Source organism: Lactuca saligna, chromosome 2 (assembly GCF_052625555.1).
Source record: "Lactuca saligna cultivar CGN05327 chromosome 2, ASM5262555v1, whole genome shotgun sequence".
Taxonomy (NCBI): Eukaryota; Viridiplantae; Streptophyta; class Magnoliopsida; order Asterales; family Asteraceae; genus Lactuca; species Lactuca saligna.
The window spans coordinates 121,165,509-121,189,769 of NC_136418.1; the positions used below are offsets into that span (position 1 = coordinate 121,165,509).

A 24,261-nucleotide genomic window follows, 5' to 3' on the forward strand; every position below is an offset into this window, starting at 1 on the left:
ATCTCAAGTTTGGGTCCATTTGAGGCATGCAAAGCCATCAAGTTGTCAACTTTACAAAAATAGGTTATGGAAACAATGTGGATTTGTATTCTGGAACCTTAGATATGAGGAAATGGTTGAATAGACTAAGAATGCAAGGGACTCGGCAAGTTCATAGAGGAACTTGTCGAGTTTGTCCGAACATTCCCGATTTTGTTCATGGAACTCGGTGAGTCCATAAGGGAACTTGACGAGTTGTACTAGGAAGTCTTGTTTCTGTTGAGAAGGAGGAACTCGGTGATTTGGAGGAAAACTCGATGAGTTAGATCGCGATTCACGATTCTGTGATTCATAAGAACTCGACCAGTTGATGGGTAAACTCAACGAGTTGAGTTAACTTGGAGCATTGACTTTGACTTTACTTTGACTTTGATATGACCAAAGTTGCCTTTAAGGGTTATAAGTATGGAATGGTATATAAGGGTTATTTTGGTTCAGGGAAGTGAGTAAAGCTGATTCCGAGCATAGATGTTTCAGCTGTCATCCGACAGTGAGGTGAGTATCCTCCTGGTTTGAATGAGTCGAAGGCACCAATGTCGGCCAGTGTATGTTATGTGTATTGATTAGTAGTTGAGTGTGGGCGATGTCCGTATCTCCTAGTTAGTCGAGTGTGGGCGAGGCCCGTATCTCATAACATTATTTGAGTATGGATATAGTAATGATAGATTTAGCTATACTTGTTGTCTATGTGATACCTGTATGTATGCTTAGTAGTTGAGTGTGGGCGAGACCCGTATCTCATAGCCAGCCGTGTGTGGGTGGGGCTCGTATCTCATAGCTAACCGAGTGTGGGCGGGGCCCCTATCTCCTAGACAGCCGAGTGTGGGCGGGGCCCGTATCTCCTTAAGTGTGGGCGGGCCCCATATCTCCTAGTAGTATGATTATGTGTATAGTATGTGGTAGTTTGGGGAGACTCACTAAGCTGTGCTTATAATTTTCAGTTTTGGTTTCAGGTACTTCCGGTAGCAAGGGAATTGCTCGGGATGACTGTAGTACACACACCATTTGTTTAATCTGAGATGTGTCACTTTGCTAAATTGACATGTGTTTTTATAGGATACTCTAATTTGATACGATGACTTATGTTTTTTGTATGAAATGATTTGATGACTATGGTTTATTAATAATTAAAAATGAAATTTTTGATCGTGATTTTTGAGATGTTACAAAAAAACTTAGTGACCAAATATATATACAAATTAAATGACAATCATGGAAAGAATTTATGATCGTAATTTTTGAGATGTTACAAAAAAAACTTAATGACCAAATATATACAAATTAAATGACAGTCATGGAAAGAATTTATGATCTCATTTAAGAAGATGATCTAAAAGATGATCTTAAGTTCCAATGAAATAAAATGACAAATAATTTATGATCAAACCAAACTTTTGAAATATCAAATAAGATCGGGATATATAATATATAAATAAAAATATAATGGAGAAATTCAAAATATAATATTTTGATAAGAAAAAAAAAGGAAAATACTTACCTAGTTCTCTTTGGAGTTTAGACGCTGCATCCAAAAAGCAAAAAAAAATCTCCCACTTCATGATGCTCACGTTCTATTAATCAATCCACAATTCCCTCCCAATTTTCCATTTCCCCCAAATCAAAATCTCACCTCCAATCATTTCGTTAATCCCACCACCAAAGTCCAAATCTCAACCAATATTATTTTACTCAAAAATCTCTACAAATCCAAACAGACAAAACCCACCTTCTTGTTTTCTACAGCCATGACAGAGGTCCTCCATTCTCCATCTTCATCTTCTTCTTCTTTGCAAACCCACCATGACACTGCATTGTTTCAGTATGTAAATCAAGAATCGGAAGATTCAGTAGAAAGGGTTTCTAGGGTTACCGATTGCCAAGAAGATGACGACGAAGACGATGAATTGAATGTTCGAAGAGAAAGGGATAATCAACAGCTGTCGTTATTGGCACTTTTGTTTACCCTATTCAGGAAATCTTTCTGGGTTGCTGCTTCTTGCAAGACCACAGCTACAGAAGAGCAGCAAGATCTTTCTTCTATGGAGATTGGATGGCCCACTAATGTGCGCCATGTAGCGCATGTTACCTTCGATCGGTTCAATGGGTTCTTAGGTCTTCCTGTTGAGTTTGAACCTGAAGTTCCCAGAAGAGCCCCTAGTGCAAGGTACATTTCAAATTTACAATCTTGAAATTCACGTCTTTTAATGTTTTTACTTGGTTATTCTTGTTTGTTGAAGCCATTAGCACCTGTTAATTCTTCGCCATTCTCTTAAAAAGTGTTCTCGTTGTTGTAATTCATTTAAAACAGCCGAATAAAAGAGAATCTTATATCAAACCTAATAACCATTATATGCACATTTTCATTGATTCTTGCATCTTTTTTCCATATGTGCCTCTAATCAAGAAACTAGACTTTTATCACATAACCAAATCTATATTCCAATTTCCAAGGCTTTACTCTTACTTCTACGATCTATAACCCTATTCAAAAACCATTTTGAGTTCTCCAATCACATTTTGACAACTGTTTTTTTTATTCTTCTTCTTTATTCATAGTGCTACAGTGTTTGGTGTTTCCACTGAATCAATGCAGTTATCACACGACTTCAGAGGTAATAGTATCCCAACAATCCTCTTGCTCATGCAGCATCGCTTGTATAGTCAGGGTGGCTTACAGGTATGCCAAATTTACACATTTACCCTTGTCCCTTTTTGTCATTTGATATTATAATCAGAAATTTTGTTAAACACTGAAAACAAAGTATCAACTGATTGCAATTTGGTATCATATGAACTTATTCAAACACTTTTTGTATGCGATTTTCAGGCTGAAGGTGTTTTTAGAATCAATGCAGAGAATAGTCAAGAAGAACATTTGAGGAATCAGTTGAATAGTGGAGTTGTTCCAAATGGTATTGATGTGCATTGTTTGGCAGGTCTTATTAAGGTATATGATATATCAGGAATTAAAAATCTGATTATTATTATTATTATTATTTTTGGATTGAAGTGTTTGTTTGGTTCCAAATGGTATTGAAGTGTTTGTTTTGAACAGAAAAGTCCCATTATTTTGAGAAAATCGTATAATCTATCATTTGCTATTCAAATATAAAAAAGGACCTTTTCGTTAATTTGGGCAAAATGTTAAATAATCGGGACTTTTCTGTTAAAAGAAAAACTTTTAGGACTTTATTGAAACTTTTCCCAGAAGTTTGGGACTTTTCTGTAGATTTCCCTAGAAAAAATTTGTAAAATGTGAGTTTTTTTTTTTTTTTTTTTTTTCGGAAAAAACTAAAAAAGTTAAGGGTTTTCTCGGAAACGGTTAGAAGGTTGAGGGTTTTCTTCAGAAAAAAAAAGAAAAGACAAAGCTGAGTTTTTTTTTTTTTTTGAAAAAAACGAAAAAAAAAATACAAGTTCCCTTTCAGGAAAAAAATAAAGTTTGAGGTTTAATCTGTAAAAATCACAAAATATAACGTCTTTTATGAGACCAACCCAATTAGCGTGATATCAAGATTATATAAATAAAACTATTTAATAATACGAAAAGAAACAGCCATCAGCCGAGGAGAAGGGATCAGAATCAGATATTCCATTCCTATTCCGTAATCGTTGATTCCATTCCATTCCGTCTTTGATTACTACGTTTTTTTAAATGTGGTTGTTGATTTTCAGGCATGGTTTAGAGAGCTACCGAGGGGAGTGTTGGACCCACTTTCACCTGAGCAAGTAATGCAGTGTGAGTCAGAGGAAGATTGTGCTGCCCTGGTCAGGCTTCTACCCCTGACCGAAGCTGCCCTACTCGATTGGGCAGTTAACCTCATGGCTGATGTTGTCCAACAACAACATTTCAACAAAATGAATGCTCACAACATCGCCATGGTTTTTGCACCCAACATGACACAAGTATATATATTATTATTATTATTATTATTATTATTATAATATTCCATTCGTAAATTAAAAATATTCAAAATGGTTGACTTTGACTTAATTTCATGAAAATGTTTGACATTACATTTTTTTGGTAGTTATCTTAAAAGACCTTATGTATTAGGTTTTTTTTTTTTTGGAATAAACCTCGGCTTTATTTTTATTTTTATTTTTTCTGAAAAAACCTTGCTTTTTTTTTTTTATGGAAAAAGCCTAAACTTTTTTTTTTCTGAGAAAACCTTACATTTAACAAGTTTTGTATGGGGTTAATATCATAAAAGACCGTATATATTGTATTTTTTCCGGATTAAACTTTAATTTTACTCTTTTTTTTTTAAAAAGACCTTGCATTTTCCCATTTTTTCTGATTTGACCCTTTTAGGAGTTTTTTTCAGAAAAAAATTGTCAAACGTTAGGGTTTTTTGGAAACAATTAGAAGGTTGAGAGTTTTTTTTCAGAAAAAGTAAAAAATTGAGGGGTTTTCCGGAAAAAGTGAAAAAATACAAAGTCTTTCAAGAAAAAAAAAATTAAAGTTGAGTTTTAATCCGGAAAAAAACCCAATATATGAGGTCTTGTATGATATTATTACCTCTTTTTTATGATAAAAACTACTAAACGACCTTGCATTTTTTCATTTTTTTTAGATCTGGACCTTTTAGTCATTTTTTTTTTCTAAAAAACTTGTAAAATGTGAGAATTTTTTCTTAAAATACAAAAAAAAATTGAGGGTTTTTCGGAAACAGTTAGAAGACTGACGGTTTTTTTGGAATAAAAAAGACAAAGTTGAGGGTTCTTTTTGGAAAAAATGAAAAAACACAAGGTTTTTTTCAGGAAAAAAATAAACTTGAGGTTTAATTAAGAAAAAAACACAAAATATAAGGTTTTTTTAATGAGATTAACCATGAAAAAACTACTAAACTGTTCAAATAAAAAAAAAATGGAAAAATACAAGGTGTTTTTTCAGGAAAAAAAATCTAAGTTCGAGATTTAAATCGAAAAAAAAAATATCAAGGTCTTTTACGATATTAACCCTGGTTTTAATTTTATGACAGATGGCAGATCCACTGACAGCTTTGATGTATGCAGTCCAAGTAATGAAGTTTTTAAAAACCCTCGTCACAAAAACCCTCCGTCAAAGACAAGATTCACTTCTGGAACCCTCCGCAAGTCCGCCACAAAGACCGCCAGACGAGAACGACCACCACCACCACGGGCCGCCATGTCTCCGCCACAGCCACGAGGGAGAAAAGGAGGTGGATTCTAGCGGCTCTGATTCTGTTTTGTTGGATAATGTAACGGATGATGATCATCTCAGCTGCTACTCATCCTCCACTGAAGAATCTTATGGAACTGGGTTTTGTGAAACTCCGGTGGTGGTGGTGGCAGAGAAGAGCAAGGGGATTGTCAATCTGAGCTCGATAAGCACGCTGATGGAGAGGATTGAGACATGGCGGTGATCGGAGAGTGGTGGTGGTTGGAGGAGGAGGATGGTGGTAAGGTAAGGTAAAGTGGGTGTAAGTAGTAAGTGTTAGTGATTGTTTTTTAGGGTTTGTGAAGGTGTTAAGGATGGTGGCTTTGTATGAACTTGTTTGTGGATTTTTTTTTTTATCGATTTAAATTCAATCATTTTGTTTGTTTTTTTTTTTTTTTTTTTTTTTTTTGTAATTTGAAGTAGTTGTTTTATTTTTGTTGTCAATTTATTCGTAGTGTTATTATATAACACATCCTAAATTTATCATACAATATGTTTATAGGGTTAAATGCAAGAAAAAATAATCTAATTTCTCATTTATTTGTGCGTTGTGATATCTTAGTTTCGATTATTTCTGTTACAATGTTATACTTTTTTTTTCAAGGGATTATAATTTGAAAAATCTTTTCTGAATTATATCGTTGTACTTATTAAAAATTTTCTTTGTTATGATATTATATTTTTGAAAAATCTACCTAATTTATTATTCAATTTCGTTTTTTTTCCTCGTTAGAACATTAGATTTGGAAAGACATCAAAATAAAATAAGACTACTTAAAATTGCTTTGTATTTAGTAACATTGATATAAATACAAAGAAATTTTTGACTTTGTTACAACTTATAACATTGTATTTTGAAAAAATTGTCTATTTATAGAGATATCTATTTATAGACATAAAAATGGGATGCTAAAATCAATAAAGTACATCGTTATTTATTGTATTTAAGTCTTCTTTTTGTTACTTTTGTCAAGAATCAAGACATTCACGTGGTGAACAATATATTGACTTTGGTAAGATTGAAATAATAAAGTATATTAGAAGGATGAATTTTAAAGAAATCTTGACCACTAATTTATATCCACATCACCATAACAATTGACCACTCATCCATTAATTCTTTCTTCAACTGTCAAACACATGATCACCTATTTGATAGCACCCCCTCCCTCCTCACCTTGTGGACCTTGACCTAATCAACTACCCCTACCCACCCTACCCACCCCACCCCTCATCATGTTAACCTTGTATCTAGGAGGCTTTATCTGTGTTCCCACTTGTTTTGTGTATTTGTGTTGTTCATCACACAATCATCATCTCTAAAAGGATAATAAATAAAAAAAAAAAACAGTACCTGAAAATATGGCTGCCTGTGGAAGCCTTCAACATATCTTTGATAAGCCATCGCCATTAGAGACCCCAAAAGCTTCCATTGATGATTCATGGAAACGCATCAATCCCAATAAAGCCATTGACGATATGTTCAGTGAGCTTCATTTCAATGAGAAAAACGATTTACGTCCATCCACCAACCATTATCAATGCACGAGTGTTGGCATGAATTCAGAAAGCTTATCCATGTGCACCGAAGGCCTTGGTTTTGAAAGCTTTGATGACGTGGTTGAAGATACGAAAGAAAAACAAGATGTTCATATTGATCATCAACGTAAACAACAGGAGGAAAGAACGACAAAGCATGCAGTATCAGAGATGTTATCAGGTGATCAGTCGAAGAGGTCGAGGATAAAAGGAATGGAATTCCCTCCACCGATTTCTTCTATTGGAATCAGTGGGAAGCCATGGGTGTACCTTGAATCTTTTCGTAGCAATGGAAGGTTTATTCTTAAGGAGGTAAAGATCCCGACTCAAGAACTCTTGCATGCATGTCGAGAAGATGGAAGATTGAAGTTGCAGTTTATTCAGTCTGATGGTGAAGCATTAAATGAAGAAGACGATGATGAAGAGAGAAAAAATGGAGGTGAAGTCGGTAACAATGGTGATGGTACATGATCAAATGTGATTAGAGGAGAGTCGCCATATAGATGGGAAGTGTTTAATTTCTTTGTGAATAATCATTTGTTTTTTTGCATGAATTAAGTATAATCATCTGTTGAGTAGTGTTTATGATGTAAATTTCAAGCATTTTTTATGATTCTAGAAGTAATAAAACTTTGTCATAGGTTCGAGAAGGATGTGTGTTCATATTTTTGGGAGTTATTTGCAAAAAAGAGGCACTTTTTAGAAAGCTTGGTAGAAATAGAGCTATTTTAAATGTGTTTGTAGAAATGGGGCTCCTGCTCACAGAATAAATACCTAAATTTATATTGAAATAAAGGATCCCTCACAACTTACAACAATGGTCCTTTTTTTTTATTATATGTTCAAATTTTATCTTTTTATATATTTTTTCTATATTTACCTAACTATTTACCTAATTTATGTAGCTTAAATATATTATTAAATTTTATATATAGCATTTAATTATTCTTACTACACAAACGATCTCATTTATATTTCAAAAATTTAGAATATTATATACTATTTTAATTATACAAATACAATTAACATATAAATATTGTTAGAATCATATAAATTAAAAAATAAATAGTAATATTTATATATGATTTGTCAAATCAAATAGTGAATCTGTAAAAGCAAACACTCTATCCAAAACAAAAGCAACACTCTATCCAAAATAAAATATCACTATTCATTGAAAACTCTTAAAAAGCTAAAGCTGCATGAACTGTCATGTCTAAAAGTTTTAATTGAACTAAATTTACTTTTTGATGCTATAAATTTGATCTTACGAGCCAAGGTTCTTCATCATTCTTACAAAATTGTTTCCACGCAAATATACATTCTCAGTCTTTCATGCTTCCATAATATTCACATTATTAGTTCTTTCATATATTAAACATAAGGTATATATAATTTCTAAATATTTTTGCATATTTTTTTTGTCAAAACGCTATATATATATGATACTAATTTACATCTGTTATCATACAATTTGTCTTGCAGTTATATTTATGACTCTAAATTGTCCATTTATGATTACTCTCTATTGGGGTGGCAATGTTGAATATGAGAATGGAATCATCAAGGGCGACGAATCAACTATGTCTGCTTCAGACATTATTAGGCAAAAAATACGGTATGAACAATTTCAAGATTTGGCTTATGCACTTGTTGGAGTCGAAAAATCTTCATATAAGTTGAATATGTCATTATGTTACCAATATTCTGGGAGATCTAATATCGCACCACTTATAAATGATTCAACCTTAGACATGTTGTATTATTTAGCTGCGACTGATGAAAATTATTGGGGTCAAGTTTGTGTTGAAATTGAGAAAATAGTGATACCTACAAATACTAGTTTGGTAGATCTCCTTCGTAATTTTGAAGTACCATTTCCTTTGCCGAGTGATGATAGATTTGAGCCAAATAATGAGTTTGGATTTGATGATCCCAACTCAGAATGCAGTAGTGAGTCATTAAGCCATATTGAGGAAGACTCTGATGATGTGAGTGACAAATTAGTTGTAGACTTTATGAATGATGTTGGAAATATAGGAGATGATGTCGTAGAAAATTTAGAGGACAACATTCATATAGATGTTTGGAAGGAAACAGAAAACAAAATTAGGTTAGGAATGCAATTTGAAAGTAAGCAGCAGGTGAAAAATGCAGTAATACTTTGGTCTATTAGTCAAAATAGAGAGTTTAAGGTGTATGAAAGTAAACATAACAAATGGGTAGCAAAATGTAAGACCGAGGTGGGTGAAGGAGAAAGCTCTAGTTCTATGCACCATACACAACCTTGTCAATGGTATATCCGTGCAATTAAGAAGAAAAATAATCATATGTGGCAGATTACACGTTAGGTGGATGAACATAATTGTTTTGGATCTTGTATTGGCAATAATAACAGAAATCTAAACTCTAGAGTTATTGCCTCATACATTCTCCATTCAATTCAAAAAGATGTTGCTTACCCGGTGAAACATGTACAAGCAGATATAAAAAATCATTTTCATGTTGACGTTTCTTATTGGAAGGCATGGCATGGAAGAAGAAAAGCCATAGAGACCATTTATGGAACTTGGGAGAGTAACTTTGTTGAGTTACCCAAGTATATTGCAGCTTTGCGGGCTTCAAACCCTGACACAATTGTCAAGTGGTTTCATAACCAAAATAGCTCATCACAAGTGGCAAAATTCAAATATATTTTTTGGGCTTTTGGACCAGCTATTAAAGCATTTCATTTGTGTCGCCTTGTAATTTCTATCGATGGTGCTCATTTGAAGGGTTCTTACAAAGGAAAATTGCTTGTTGCTGCTTCAAAAGATGCTAACAATAATATATTACCAATTTCTTATGCCATTGTTGACGAGGAGACAGTTCATAGTTGGTGTTGGTTTTTGGGTCATTTTAGAAATTTTGTTGCTCCAAATAGACAATTATGTGTTCTTTCTGATAGGCACAAAGGAATCATTCATGCAATGGAAAATCTAGAGGAGTGGAAAGAGCCATTAGCATACCATCATTTTTGTCTGAGGCATGTCAGAAGTAATCTCATGAAAAGGTACAAGAATGTAAACCTTAAAATAATTTGTTGCTCTATGGGTAGCACCACACAAAAAAGGAAGTTCACTAAGTATATAAGGGAAATAAAAGCAATCAATATGGAAGCTTGGCAGTATTTGAGGGAAATTAAAAGAAGTCAGTGGTGTCTTTTATATGATAAAAATCACCGATGGGGTTTCTTAACGACCAATATCTCTGAGAGTATGAACAATGCATTACGAGGAGCGAGACAATTGCCAATGAGGGCGTGTATTGACCTTACATTCAATAGAACCGTGCAACTTTTCAGAAAGCATAGTGGTATTGCAATGAACTGCATTACACCTCTACCAAAATGTATGTGGCGTCTCTTTCTTAAACGTGACACTCATGCACAAAGTCATATTTTATCTGAGTTTCACTACAATGAAGGTGTTTACAAAGTTGTCACAAGGTCACAGATAAATGGAACCAGAGGAAATACACAGACTGTTAATTATTTTCAACATATGTGTACTTGTGGTAAGTGGCAAATGGAGAGATTTCCATGTTCACATGCACTTGCAGTTTGTCGGAATAGAGGGGACAACCCTCTTTCCATTGTGAACAATGTGTACACTAATATGACATATAGACAACAATATAATTTTGGGTTTGTACCACTACCTCATGTTGATTATTGGTTGGATTCAAACTGGACGATTGAAGCAGATTACTCAAAACTTTCTGTTCATCGAGGACGAAGGCGTGCAAATCGAATTCATAATGAGATGGACATTCGTCATCCTGATGAACCTCGTAGATGTACACTATTCCACCAGCCAGGTCATAATAGAAGAAATTGTTCAAATTCTCAACCAAGATTCAATGAGTAGTAAACTATGTTTTTGTTTTATTGTGTTGTAATTTCATGTTTCATTGATCTTGTATTTCCTGTGTGATTTTGTATTATGATTTTTAAATTTTAGTAATGTAATCTTAGTTATGTGTTTTCTTATTTCTTATTGTTATAATATTAAATATTAGTATTAATGGAAGGGAAATCTTCAGAAAAGTCCCAATATTTACGGAAAAGTTACACTTTAGTCCCAAGATTTTTTTTTTTGAACGAAAAAGTCCTGAAAACCGGCAAAAATTTGCAGTTTGACCCTTTTTGACCGGTTGAAACCGGTACCAAACTAATTTGGGACTATTTCGTAAACTAATCCAAAATATTGGGATTTTTCAGTAAACAAAAAATATTAGGACTTTTCTGTAAACAAAAATATTAGGACTTTTCTATAAACAAAACCTTAATTATTATTATTGTTATTATTATAATTATTATTATTATTATTATTATTATTATTATTATTATTATCATCATCATCATCATCATCATCATCATCATCATCATCATCATCATCATCATCATCATCATTATTATTATTATTATTATTATTATTATTATTATTATTAAAAATATAAATAAGAATACTTTTTTTTGAACTTGTTATTATTAATATTGTTACTAATACATATAAATGTATTTAAATGAAAAAATAATATTAATGACATTGTTTAAGGGTGGAGGTGGAGGAGATGTTGCTGCCTTTAGCATTGAAATCATGCATGTTTGCTTGTATATTTTTACTTTTTATATGGCCATTTCACATTTGTTGTTATTGTTTTCAATTAAAAATAATAATACTTAACAATTTAAAAGAAGTTGCATATTTGTAAAATTCTTTATAAATAGTTTAAGTTAGAAGGATTTCTCACTTTGTATATAAAAATGTTTACAGTAGAAGGATTATTTTCCAAATCCAACAGATCCACTACAAACATCTACATAGGTAGCCCATATCAAAATTCAAAAATATTAATTACAATATCTTGTTCAATAAAAAGTAATAGGACATGTTTTTTGGATTAATACTTTTGAATTTTGAATAATACTTTTGAATTATTCCTATTACTTTTTGTTAAACAAAATATTGTAATTAATACTTTCGAATTTTAATATAGGTTACTTATGTAGATGTTTGTAGTGGATTTGTTGGATTTGGAAAGTAATTCTTCAACCTTAAACAATTTTATATACAAAATGAGAAACTCTACTACCTTAAACTATTAATATGCAACTTCTTTCAAATTGTTAAATATTAATATTCTGAATTGAAAACAATAATAACAAATATGAAATGACCATATACAAAGTAAAAATATACAAGTAGACATTCACGATTTCAATACTAAAAACATCACCATCTCCTCCACCTCCACCCTTAAACAATGTTATTAATAATATTTTTTTCATTTAATGCATTTATATGTATTAGTAATAATATTAAAAATAACAAGTTCAAAAAATAGTATTCTTATTTATATTTTTAATAATAATAATAATAATAATAATAATAATAATAATAATAATAATAATAATAATAATAACAATAATAATAATTAAGGTTTTGTTTATAGAAAAGTCCTAATATTTTTGTTTACAGAAAAGTCCTAATATTTTTTGTTTACTGAAAAATCCCAATATTTTGGATTAGTTTACGAAATAGTCCCAAATTAGTTTGGTACCGGTTTCAACCGGTCAAAAAGGGTCAAACTGCAAATTTTTGCCGGTTTTCAGGATTTTTTCGTTCAAAAAAAAAATCTTGGGACTAAAGTGTAACTTTTCCGTAAATATTGGGACTTTTCTGAAGATTTCCCTTAATGGAAATGTATAAATGAGATATATTTGGTATTGAAAACTAACAAGCATTAGTTATAAATTGAATAATATATTTACATTAAATATTATTAAATTAAGTAAATGTATAAAATACAAATAAAAAATAAAATAAGATGTAGTGGTAACATATTTCATAAAATAAGGGTTAATGTTGAATATTTTTATGGACTATTTTGTATATTTAATATTTACGTAAATATAATAAGTAAATATAATAAGATGTAGTAAAAATGTAGAAAAAAATATATAAAAGGATAAAGTTTGAACATATTATAAAAAACTAAGGACTATTGTTGTAAGCTGTGAGGATCAATATATATTTACGTATTCATTTAGTGGGCCAGGAGCCCCATTTCTACAAAGGCATTCAAAACAGCCCCATTTCTACTAACATTTTTGAAAACTGCCCCATTTTTGCAAATAACTCTATTTTTGGTGGAGCAAACGTGTATGTTATATATAAATTTATGCGGGTAAAGGTTCCAAAAGATCCTAATTTGATCTAACATACGTAGAAAAGTAAACCATTGGTCGTCTTCACCATCGGTCTTCGAGAACGCTTTAGGGCTTAGGCTTCTATACTATATCCTCAATGAATATAAACAATCATCTAAAAAATAACTAATTACACCAAAAAAACAGAGAATTTATGTGGTTACACTAGCTATGACAGAGATATTGTATGGCTACACAGGAATAGTACCAAAATAGCAAAAGCAGAACGATTATAAAATATCTAACAAAATAGTAATGTATTGTTATGGGGTAACCCTTTAAAAAAGCTTCCACACTTGATATTTTTTGAATGACTTCCACACGTGATTATAAAGTGTTTTCACATGTGATTATAAAATAGCAAGACTCAACAATTATAAAATATCTAACAAAATAGCAATGTATTGCTATGGGGCAACCCTTTAAAAAAGCTTCCACATGTGATTTTTTTAATGACTTCCACACATGATTATCAAGTGTTTTCTAAGGCTCAAAATCAAAGCAAGATGCTTTGATAAAACACTTAACAAAAATCACTAAACTTGGAACTCTAAAATTTGATCTCTCAAATTGCTCTAAACATTATTCCATTATCATCGCCCTAAACGTTCTCTCTTTTATGGGGGTAGCACTCCTGGTGCTACTTCTTAAAATTTTCAACATAAGATAAATTTTTTGGGAAATTTTCTTGGTGTAATATAAATTTATGGAGTGCTATTTCCCAAAATCACATGTGCTACACCTTGACTTTTTCCTTATTCCTCCACTGTTTATAGGAAAAGAAAGCTAACCCTAAAACATTCAAAATTAGGAGCACTGAATTTGAACCCAAAACCTCGACAGTGGGGATGATAAGTCTTTTTTTAACAGTTGGATAGTAGTTAGAAGTTAGTATCATTAAGTTAGTAAAAATCATCAACGCACTTGAGACCTCCAATCTAAGAGGCAGAGCCTCAACCAAGTAGGCTAGTCCCACAGTGACAGGTGATAAGAGGTAGTGATTGGATTGGTCCGCTTAAAGTGACCTAGAAATCCAACAAAGCTTCTAAAGCAAAGTTTCTTCGACATAACGATCGGATCGGTCGAAGGCTTGACTAGTTGATTGGATAGTCATTTAACTGGTCATTTGTGGAAGAAACAACTATCATATTTCAACATTCCACCTCGATTGAGACTCGTCAACAAAACGAGTTCCTCTAGGTATAATATCCAACAAAACTGAGTTCAACTTTAAACCTGGTGGGATGTCAAGCTACCAAGCAAATTACACCATTTTGCTTGCAAATAAAACGTAATATAATAGTAAAAAGGGGGACCGGTCCATGGGGAAATGGTTGTATTCAATTACCAATGTAATCCAATTGAACAAGTGAAATAAAATTAAACAAGTAAAAGTAAACTAGAGGGGTTGTGATTTGTTTGAAAACTAAAAGACTTGAAAAATTAAAATGCTTGCAATTAAGTAAGATGGTGAGATGCTAAAATATTAGAGAGAACTGATAAACCAAAGGCAATTCAACACAATGAATACTTGTTTGTCTATCATTAGGATTCAATATGTAAGCTTATCATTCAACCAAAATTGGTTATAACAATCATGAAGCATGATATGCCAAAATTCCTCAAAGATAGTATGGAGTTTGGGGAAGCCCACAACGCACCTTCCTAATCAAATTCAAGGATTCAATTGAAGCAATTGAACCCAAGAAAATTGATTAGCCTTAAGAATAAGGAATTCCCAATTCCTGAAGGATGTCAAGCTTACACATCCATAAAGGAGTCATGATCTAGCTAGAGATGATTTCTACAATCATAAGCCCTTGTCTAAGCAAATTCCAATGATTCATTGCTAAATCAAAGAAAAAGACCAACAATTGTTCATCAAGTACCAAGCTCATGATCAAAGTATTAATAAGCATAAAAATTATGAACTAAGAATCATAACATGAGATAAATGATAACCAAACATGAATCCTTCAAAACTCATAAATATCCATGGGTTTTAGCCCAATTCAACCAAAATAAAGTAACTAGCCACTCATAGCAACAAGACAATGATCATAAAAGTATTTTAACATCAAGGATTTAGCAAATATTAGAAGAATGAGATGAGGAATGCTTCTTGCTCTCCAAAATCGATCTAGGGGCTGCAAGACCTAACCCTTAAGGTAAATGATGGGTCAAATGACCAAAATGCCCCCCGGGAAGGCAGTTGTGCGGGTGAGCGCGTAGGGTTACGCGGGTGGAGACCTTACCCTCACAAAAGATGTTGGAATGCTATTGGATCAGTCTTCCACTATTGCACCCTACTACCTTAGATTTCATTGGTCTCCTTCATACCTCACATCATTCAAATATGGACTAATCATCTTCAAGCATCAAAATGGATAGTCCAAGCTCATCTTCAAGAGTCCACGATCCATCCAAGTTTTCAATACATCAAGCCCAATTCTTCCAAAATAAATACGCAAAGCCCAATAACTTCTCGAAATATCACAAAGCCCAGCAACTCAATAACACGATAATTCGCAACCACAATGAGACTCCAAAAAACTGCAAAACATCTTATACAAAAGTGAAAGCATCTGATGTGGTCCAAAATAAAGAAAGGATAAAATATGCAATACAAAAACAACAAAAAAAATACCAAAAATGCTAAAATAAACTACGCAAAAAAGTAAATAAAATAAACTATAAAATCACCAAAAGATTAAACCTTACTTATCCTCAAGTAAGAATAAGAATAAAATGAGCTCGGGATGAGCTAGGCTAAAAAGGAAAATGACAAGTTATACTAGAACTTGGTCAAATTGAGGCAACATGGTCAAAGTCAGTTTCGTATGAACCTTACGCGTCTTCCAAATGTTTCCCACTTTAGTGCCATAAACCACATTATCGAACAACTTGAAGAACGAATAGACCATGTCTGAATGTGGTAGCCAGTAGAGTGTACAAGACAAAGGAAATGGGGGATGCACCCAGTGGGGGCACTCTGAATACATCAATGCAGACCATAATGCATGAAGGAAAGATGCCTCGATACACGATGATTCCTACATTGGACATGCTAAAGTGTATCATAATGAAATAGGGTTTCCAGTGCAGACCTCCAGGGCAAACATCCAGCTTCACGGGTTTCTCCCTTCTACTATCCTTTACATTCTACCATCTTGCCGTCATAACCTTTTCTCATCAAAATCAATAAGGAAAAAAATACAACTCAATCTAAGAAATAGACACAAGACATACTAAATCTTCATCAAAATTTCATCTAATAAGAACCTTCAAACTCTAGTGTCCTGTAAGTATTTCAAAAATAACTTAAAGTAGGGATATTAACATAAAAGTCCCTAAGTTTTTCAAATTTATGCGGTTTTGTCCCTGTAGCGAATTTGGGTGTGGTAATGCCTAATATTAGGACTAATTGTGTCAAAATCGCCATTTACCACTTACCCCGTTTACACTACCTACCCACCGTCCTTTTCTTCCCCATACATCATTCTTTCCAACCTTCTTCTCTTTTGAATCAAACCTCAATCAATTGAACACCTTTCTTCCCCATACCTCCACCCCAGTATTTCCCCTAACCACCGCCTAGAAACCCATCTCCTACTGTCGTCTCTGATTGTTCATCAACATCATCTTCTTCACATCTTTACTCTCTAAAACGTGAATCAGAGCAAAAAAATATGTAAATTTTGGTTTAGGCTTTATTTGGGTTTAATTTCAGGTTTGTGCACTTGTGTTTCGGTTTGTGTATTTGTATTGCTAGGGTTTTGATTTCATCTATGATTTATGAGTTAAATTTATGGGCATGATATTTGGGTTTAATTTTTGGGTTTGAGTACCCACTACATCAATATGGGCACTAAGTTTAGATATGGGCAATAAGAGAAGTTGGTGGTGGACGATGTCAATGTAGATATGGTGGAGATGGTGGATTTCATTGATGGTAGCGGTGGTGTTTACATATCACAAGTGGTCGTTGTTTTTGGGATACGAAGGGACAAACTTGTTCATGGGAATGGATTCCTTGAGGCCAAATGGAGAGTATCACCGGGAATTTCATTGAGATGTTGATTGGTGTTGGTTGTTGGCGGTAAACGGTGGTGATTGGTGGCGGTTGACGATGGTGATTAATGGCGTGGGGGAGCTGATGAATAGTTTGGTGACCAGCTAACAGGTGTGGGGTGACATGCTAACTTGCTATATGGCAAATATGAACAAATATGTACAAATGTTAGGCATTACCACACTTAAATTCGCCATAGGCACAAAACCCCACAAATTTAAAAAACTTAAGAACTTTTATGATAATATCCCTTTAAATTATTATAAAGGCAGCAAACAATACATATAATGATGTCAATCATTTGTTCCAAAAGTAGTATGTATACCTATGGGTGGCAATGATGTTGTGTTCGAGTTAGCGGGATTGGAACATCAACCCGTACACGACCTGTCAACTTTTTATTTATACGGGTTTGCGGGTCAGATTTGGATTTGTGGGTTAGACACAACAAGTAATGATGTTGCTATCACAAGGTCATAAAGATGAATAATCTTGTTTCTCAAATATGTCCGATCATTATAAGTGGATAAAATTGGATAAAATGATGGTATAAAAATAAAAGCAAGAAGCATTTTTAACCACTGCCATGGCTGCAAAGACGTGGGATCAAGTCCACGCCAAATAATAAAAATAAAAAGTTTTATTTTCTCTTTAAATTCATTTATCATGTAGTGCGAAAATGTTTGTATCCATGTATAGTATCAGTGTCACCTTCACTAATGAATGAGCCACCAATCACCAAAGCTGCATACAATATATTTCCACGTGGCTGTGTAGCGTACATGTATCAAAAGTTTCCAATTTGTGTCAGATCATAGATGAGAGACAAATAGAGGTTAAAGGAGCTAAATATAATTTGCATAAAGTACATAAATTTTGAACTTCATTTACAATTGTGGCACCATAGGGCTGTGGTAACATTTAATAAACGTGTAACAAACAAAAGAGTACCGATTCTACTTAAAACATTTAATAAATATATAAATTTTTTTATCTTAAAATCATAAACGGATCACGGGTCAACCTGTGATTTTTTTGCAAACCCATATACAACCCATTTAACAAAGAGGTTAACAATTTAAAAAAACTTGATCCAAATCCATTTATCTTAATATTGGATCACGGGTCATGTTGAAAATTCCCAGAACTATTTATACCATAGCATATAAATCAATATTATGTTTTTGACCCACGTGATCCTTTCTTTTTTATCCTATTCAAACATAATTCATATATTTGATTGAATATATTCTTAAATTACATCCAATATTTACATATCCTTCTGATTTTAATGAGATTAATGCAGCTAATGTCTTCAACTTTATTATCCCAATATGATACTTATATACCAAAAAAAAAAATGTTTTAGTTATTTGTCATCTGCTTATTTAGTTATTTAACATAAACCAACACCAACTGCTTGATAAAATGCTTGAACCAAATCCAAAACCAATTTATCATCACAAATATACCTCCATACAAACAAGTAAAACTCTTATTCAGTTATTTATCATCTTAAACCATTCAGACATTAGACACAAGATCAAAGAGGAACATGAAAAAGATACAATTTCAACTAAACCTCTCCCATTTTTTGACTTAAAGTATTCAGTCATGGAGATCCTCAGATTTCTTGTTCTTTGACTTAAGGTACCATCCAAGTGCTCCGACAGCTGTCACAACACCAGCTATAACCGCATAGTTCCTGTTCTTGTCTTCTGATACTCCAATGGCGGGCCCACTTCCTTTTGCTTCACCACCACCACCACCGGAGGTTGCTGATGTGGCATCCGCTTGGGCCTGTAAGAAAATACCAAAATCATCATTCCTTAATATCAAATGCAAATCATAGCCATATATAGGACTAGAATAAAAGGTCAAACTTTCCAGGCTATTTCCAGACTAGAATAAAAGTAGATGCATTTGGGGTTGTATTTTGTTAACCTTGCGTGCAAGCTTTTCCAACTTCTCTTTCTCAGTTTTCTACAGGATCAAGAAGGAAACAATCAGAAAGTAGAGAGAGAAATATGGATCAATTTAAACAGGACTTTTCGTAAGTTGAAGGATATGGAATTCAACGTGTTTTGAAGTGCTTAATTCATTACCTTGATGTAGACATTCTCTGCAGCTTTTTCCTCCTCGCTTAGTATTTTTCCACTGCTTGAGAGCCTTCGAGACATGTATCGAAATGCCTGCTTTGCTGCCATGGTTGTCTTCTTCTTCAACTGCTTTCACCTAAAATAGTACTACATCAGAGTTCATCAGAAGTTCAGATGATTAGGTTTATACCAAGTGGAATTAGCCTTACATTGTTGGAATAATCGGAATTGGGAAAGGTAAAATGATGAGGCTTAATATTGTTGATTCAGTGTAGAAGACAATCAACACAAACATACGAATACTTACAATCAAATAGATGCCGAGTTTATAATTTCAATTGGAGGTGCGAATTAAGAGTTTATTCGTGTATATCGGGATATGTAGAGCAATACAAAAACATAATTATGTCAAATCCATCGTAGCTCAATAGCAAAACATAGGCGAATGATCCGAAAACTCCTAATGAACATTTCGAATCGAAATGTATACGAATCGTAAGAAAATCGAACAAAATGAAGTCCAGATAAAAATCAGTCGGTTTGACGGTGAATTATGATAAATTTTGTATCGATTATCAAAACCTAACGAAAAAGAACAGCAAACATGATCATAAACAGGATGAAATACTGAAAATTGTTGCAGAGAAGATACTTACAAAGTTACAAGTGACGTTGAGATGATCGAGAAGCAAAAGAGGTTCTGGGTTTAATCTTTCGATCAATTGGGAAATATCAAAATGGAAGAGAAAGAAAGAAGCTACCAGCACACGTGACACGCCACACGGGCACTTGTCAACAATATTTATTTTGTTGATTATAATATTTTTTGATTTATTTATCGGGTCTCTAATTTTTGTGTTTTTTTTTTCGCCATGTTCTCTAATTTTTTCTAGAAAGGATATGGAGGGAAATAAAAGAAAAAAAAAGGAGTAATTTTTCTTTTCCTTTCTCTTCCTTACATTCTCTTTTTTTTCAACCCTATCATCTCAAAAAATGAGAGGAAAGAAATTTAAGAAAATAAGTCATTTCTTTCCATCACAAACCCTTTATTTCCTTCCCTTTCTCTTGTTAAATAAAACTCAAGAACACCACTCTTTTCCTTCTTCCATTTCTCTCCTTTAAAAAAACCCGAGAACACACATTTCCTTCTCTTTCCTTCTTTAAAAAAAATTCGAGAACAAGAAGTTTAAGAAGATACAAGCATAATGATATTGTGTTTTGTTTAAGGGAACTTGACTTATCAGACTAATTATCTTCTTGTTTTGTTCATATTTAGGTAACTTTGTTTTTTTATATACATTTAGGTAACGAACTTATTGGAAGTGTTCATAGGATCATTATGATCGGTTATAGCAAGTTACAATCGGACATAATGATCATCTGTGAATATTTCCAACAAGTTTGTTATCTAGATGTGTATAAAAAAACGAGTTTACCTAGATATGAATAAAACGAAAAGTTAATTACCTTGATAATTCAATTTACCTTATTTTTTATTTTACATTCTAAATTCAACATAAATGGTAAATATTTTTAAAACCATACAATTTTAGTAAATATCTTTTTAAAATATACTACTTTTATATAATAAAAAAACCCTTCAAAATTAATAGGGAAAAAACACATAGTTATTTTATAAAATTTTATTGTTTAAGATATTAAATATAAAAATTAAAATTTACTAAAAAACTAAAAGTATCAGAGATGAAGAACAATAAGATGAAATAGAACATGATCTTCAATTAAGTTTGCTTAATATATTACAAGAATTTAAAATACAAAAAATAGAAGTAGTTTATTGTACTATATATATATATATATATATATATATATATATATATATATATATATATATATATATATATATATATATATTTGATAATTATGCTACAAAAAATGGTCCCTCATAAATATTGTTTTAAGAAAATTTAACTGAATATATTAATATTTCAAAAATTATGATTGACCGTCTTAATAAAAAGGAAAATTGACTTATCTTGGTAGTTATATTTTCGTTTTGTTCACATCTAGGTAACTTTTTTTTGTATACATCTAGATCACGAATTTGTTAGAAGTGTTCATATATGACAATTATGATCGGTTGTAACTTGCTATAGACAATCATAATGTTCATATGTAAATACTTACAAAAGTTCGTTACCTAGATGTGTACCTAAAAAATAAAATTATACAAATGTGAATAAAGAGAAAATGTAATTACACTGACAAATTTTTTTTTGTTTAACAAACAAAAAACAACTCTATTAAAACGTGACAAACACGTTAAAGATAATATAAAATAATTATGAATTTATTTAATTTATATTTAATTATATAAAACATAACAAACATATATTAATTTCGTATTAATCTTGTGATGGATTTTTCGTATTAATCTTGTGATGGATTTTGAATAACGTACATAATATCTTTTACGCAATACAAATTTGAATTTGAATTTTGTTTGTATCATTTATTTTGTGGTGGTGTGTCTTCAATTAGTTATTCAATCACATTAATAAAAATGTATATTTGTTTGGAAGGGCGCTAAAGGAGGTACATATATGAATACGAATATTATTTCAAAACGCAAATTATATCAACTTTATTACATACTAGGTTATAACCCGTTGACACCACGAGATATAAATTTAAAAATAATTTCAATTAAGTTATAACTTAATTATTGAACAATGTTTAGCATGTAATTTCATAATGATATAATGCTAGGTCGAAATTAAGAAATGATAATGGTTTGAATATCAAATCAGCAATTTGTATTTGTAGATATGTTAGAAAATTATCATTTTGTATAATGCAATATAAATTTAAATAAAATAGAAACATAAATTGATATAAATAATAAAGTTGTACAACGTTTTTATAATTTTCTAAAAATTCTTTATACATGACATCGAATGTTTTATTTGATAGTCTACCATGGTTATCTAGAATTAACAATTTTAATCTCTTTCTACTTTGAACTCTAGATGAAATAAAATATAATTTGTCATGTGTAAAAACAGGATCCTTGAGAAACCATCCAACATTCGATAAAGATTGTCATTGACTCTTGTTAATTGTTATTGCAGAACATACAGCCAATAGAAATTGTATTTTTTGAAATTTGAATGGGATCTTATTTTCAGTAGGAGTTAAAGACATTCTTGGAATGAAATTCCGGTTTCCAATATTACTTCCAAATATGATAACTGCCACGATAACTCGTTTACCCAAAGATTTTACCTGTAGTCTAGTGTCATTGCATAAGCCATTTTTCTGATCAATGTTTCTATAGCGTATATGACATCCATGTTTTTGTTTGATATTTCAAAAAAGTATTTGTGGTTTTGTTTTCACTTTATATGCAGTTTAATTGGGATTTCACAAAGTTTTAAAGGAAATTTAATTGTTTATGTTATTGGTAATGGTGACAATGTTTGATGAATGAGAATTTAAATATTGTCTTGCTAAAAATTAAGTCAATTTTGCCATTTTGTTTGTCACTGCGTTGATCATGTTTGTTAACTTTTCAGAATATTGTGAAAGAAGAATGAAGTTATTGCTTGTTTGTTCACTGTGTTTTGCGTTGATTATGTTTGTTCACTTATCGATGTTATTCATTAATGGTGCACATGAGGTAGCTACGTTTTTATTGCTTTCTTTTATGAAAATAATTTTTTCAGCATATAGGATTTCTGATAGAGTTAATTGAGTTATCAAGACTAATTATCAACTTTTCAAATTTTTTTTATTGTTGATCTGTTTGTTCTCTTGAATAAGATAGAGTGGGTTTTATGGTGAAAATTCCATCAATAAGTGTGATCTGGAGTAAACATGTAGGAAATAATTGACATAGTTGTGTTGAACTTATATATGAAAATATTGTTTACTAATTATCAACTGAAAGTAAAAGCTTATTAAAGGTTAAATTGAAAGTAAAAGCTTATTAAAGGTGAAAATTGTGATGTTTTGAGTTTATTGTTTTCTGTTGGTGGTTTTTTTTTTTGTAAATCTCATAAAATGACGTGTATAACCTCATGGTTTCATTAGATGGTTGGAAAAGTTCCATTATATTTAAAATCTCATGATGAAATTAACCAAAAAAAATAAATATTAAATCAAATGAAATAAACATAAACATAAAAAAATAAAGTAATTTCATGGTTAGAAACTACATTTTTTTCATCTAACCTCTAATTAAAATACAACAAATATCCCAATAGTCGTTACCCTTTGGTCTTGTATATTCAAAAATCTAATTAAACATTCGTTTGAATCCATATTCAATGTTCAATGATCAATAAACATTAAGGAATTTTAAAACAATATTTTCAATAGGATCATAATAAGTACAAAAATATAAAAGGATTGATTTTGGGAGTACATTTCTATAAAAGAATTGTTTCTAAAAGTACAAATGTACAATGCTAGAAAAAGGATTATATCTAAAAGTACAATGCTATATTTGATTGTTTGTTTTCTCAAGTTCAAGTGAGATGCAATCAATAGCAATGTACTTTTATATGATTTGAATTTACATTAAAAAATCATACAAATCCATTGAGATTTAATTTTATAAGTTTATTTAGAAATTTTTAAGTATAATTTTATATATTTTCTTGTTTTTATTTACTGTAATTTACATCACTCAAGAGATATAAAACAATTTAGAACTTTATATTTAAACCGAATTTCACCATACAATCTCAACAATTATATTTTATGGTCAAGATTTTGTATTTTGCCCAGCTTAAATCCACACAGGAGGTATCAAACTTCATAAATTGCATATGAAAGGGTAAAAAAGTAAAATGTGGAACTAATAATAGTACATGGAACTTCATAAGAAGATTTAATAAATCGGCTTGTTTTCTTGACGAAAATTTATAAAATCTGTTTGTTCTCTGTTATACACGACTATAAAATGATATAAAATAGACTTTTGATTACATTTTCAGAAAATAAAAAGCAGCATACCTGATGGATTGAGCACAGAGCAGGTGCAGACTGAAAAGAATAAAACGTCAGAGTAAGAAACAATTTGAAGGAGAAAATAAATTTGTTTTGGGGTTCG

General features: G+C 31.6%; 2 protein-coding genes across 3 annotated transcripts; one reads left to right on the forward strand and one right to left on the reverse strand.

Annotated features, from left to right (window-relative positions):
• Window positions 1-1,535: 1,535 nt before the first annotated feature.
• On the forward strand, window positions 1,536-5,607 carry LOC145031455 (rho GTPase-activating protein 5-like). Its single transcript, XM_078980011.1, has 5 exons — window positions 1,536-2,203; window positions 2,596-2,716; window positions 2,867-2,986; window positions 3,712-3,942; window positions 5,022-5,607. Exons 1-5 carry the CDS (start codon window positions 1,785-1,787, stop codon window positions 5,424-5,426), a joined length of 1,296 nt encoding a protein of 431 aa, XP_078836137.1. The 5' UTR covers window positions 1,536-1,784; the 3' UTR covers window positions 5,427-5,607.
• Window positions 5,608-18,517: 12,910 nt separating this feature from the next.
• Window positions 18,518-19,997, reverse strand: LOC145031456 (copper ion binding protein). 2 transcript variants are annotated; one of them, XM_078980013.1, is made up of 4 exons: window positions 19,841-19,997; window positions 19,191-19,320; window positions 19,030-19,068; window positions 18,518-18,885 (listed from the first exon to the last, which is right to left on the reverse strand). In XM_078980013.1, the coding sequence occupies exons 2-4, from the start codon at window positions 19,290-19,292 to the stop codon at window positions 18,694-18,696; spliced, it is 333 nt and encodes a 110-aa protein (XP_078836139.1). In that variant the 5' UTR covers window positions 19,293-19,320; window positions 19,841-19,997; the 3' UTR covers window positions 18,518-18,693. The 2 variants fall into 2 exon arrangements, with proteins under 2 accessions (XP_078836139.1, XP_078836138.1); XM_078980012.1 differs by having other exon boundaries at window positions 19,191-19,331.
• Between the last annotated feature and the right edge of the window lie 4,264 nt (window positions 19,998-24,261).

Coding starts and splice junctions, on each gene's coding strand:
- LOC145031455 (XM_078980011.1), top strand. CDS start 1,785: ATGACAGAGGTCCTCCATTCTCCATCTTCATCTTCTTCTTCTTTGCAA. Junction 2,204..2,595: donor AGAAGAGCCCCTAGTGCAAG/GTACATTTCAAA, acceptor CTTTATTCATAG/TGCTACAGTGTTTGGTGTTT. Junction 2,987..3,711: donor GTTTGGCAGGTCTTATTAAG/GTATATGATATA, acceptor GTTGATTTTCAG/GCATGGTTTAGAGAGCTACC.
- LOC145031456 (XM_078980013.1), bottom strand. CDS start 19,292: ATGGCAGCAAAGCAGGCATTTCGATACATGTCTCGAAGGCTCTCAAGC. Junction 19,069..19,190: donor CAGAGAATGTCTACATCAAG/GTAATGAATTAA, acceptor TTGATCCTGTAG/AAAACTGAGAAAGAGAAGTT. Junction 18,886..19,029: donor TGGAAAAGCTTGCACGCAAG/GTTAACAAAATA, acceptor ATTTTCTTACAG/GCCCAAGCGGATGCCACATC.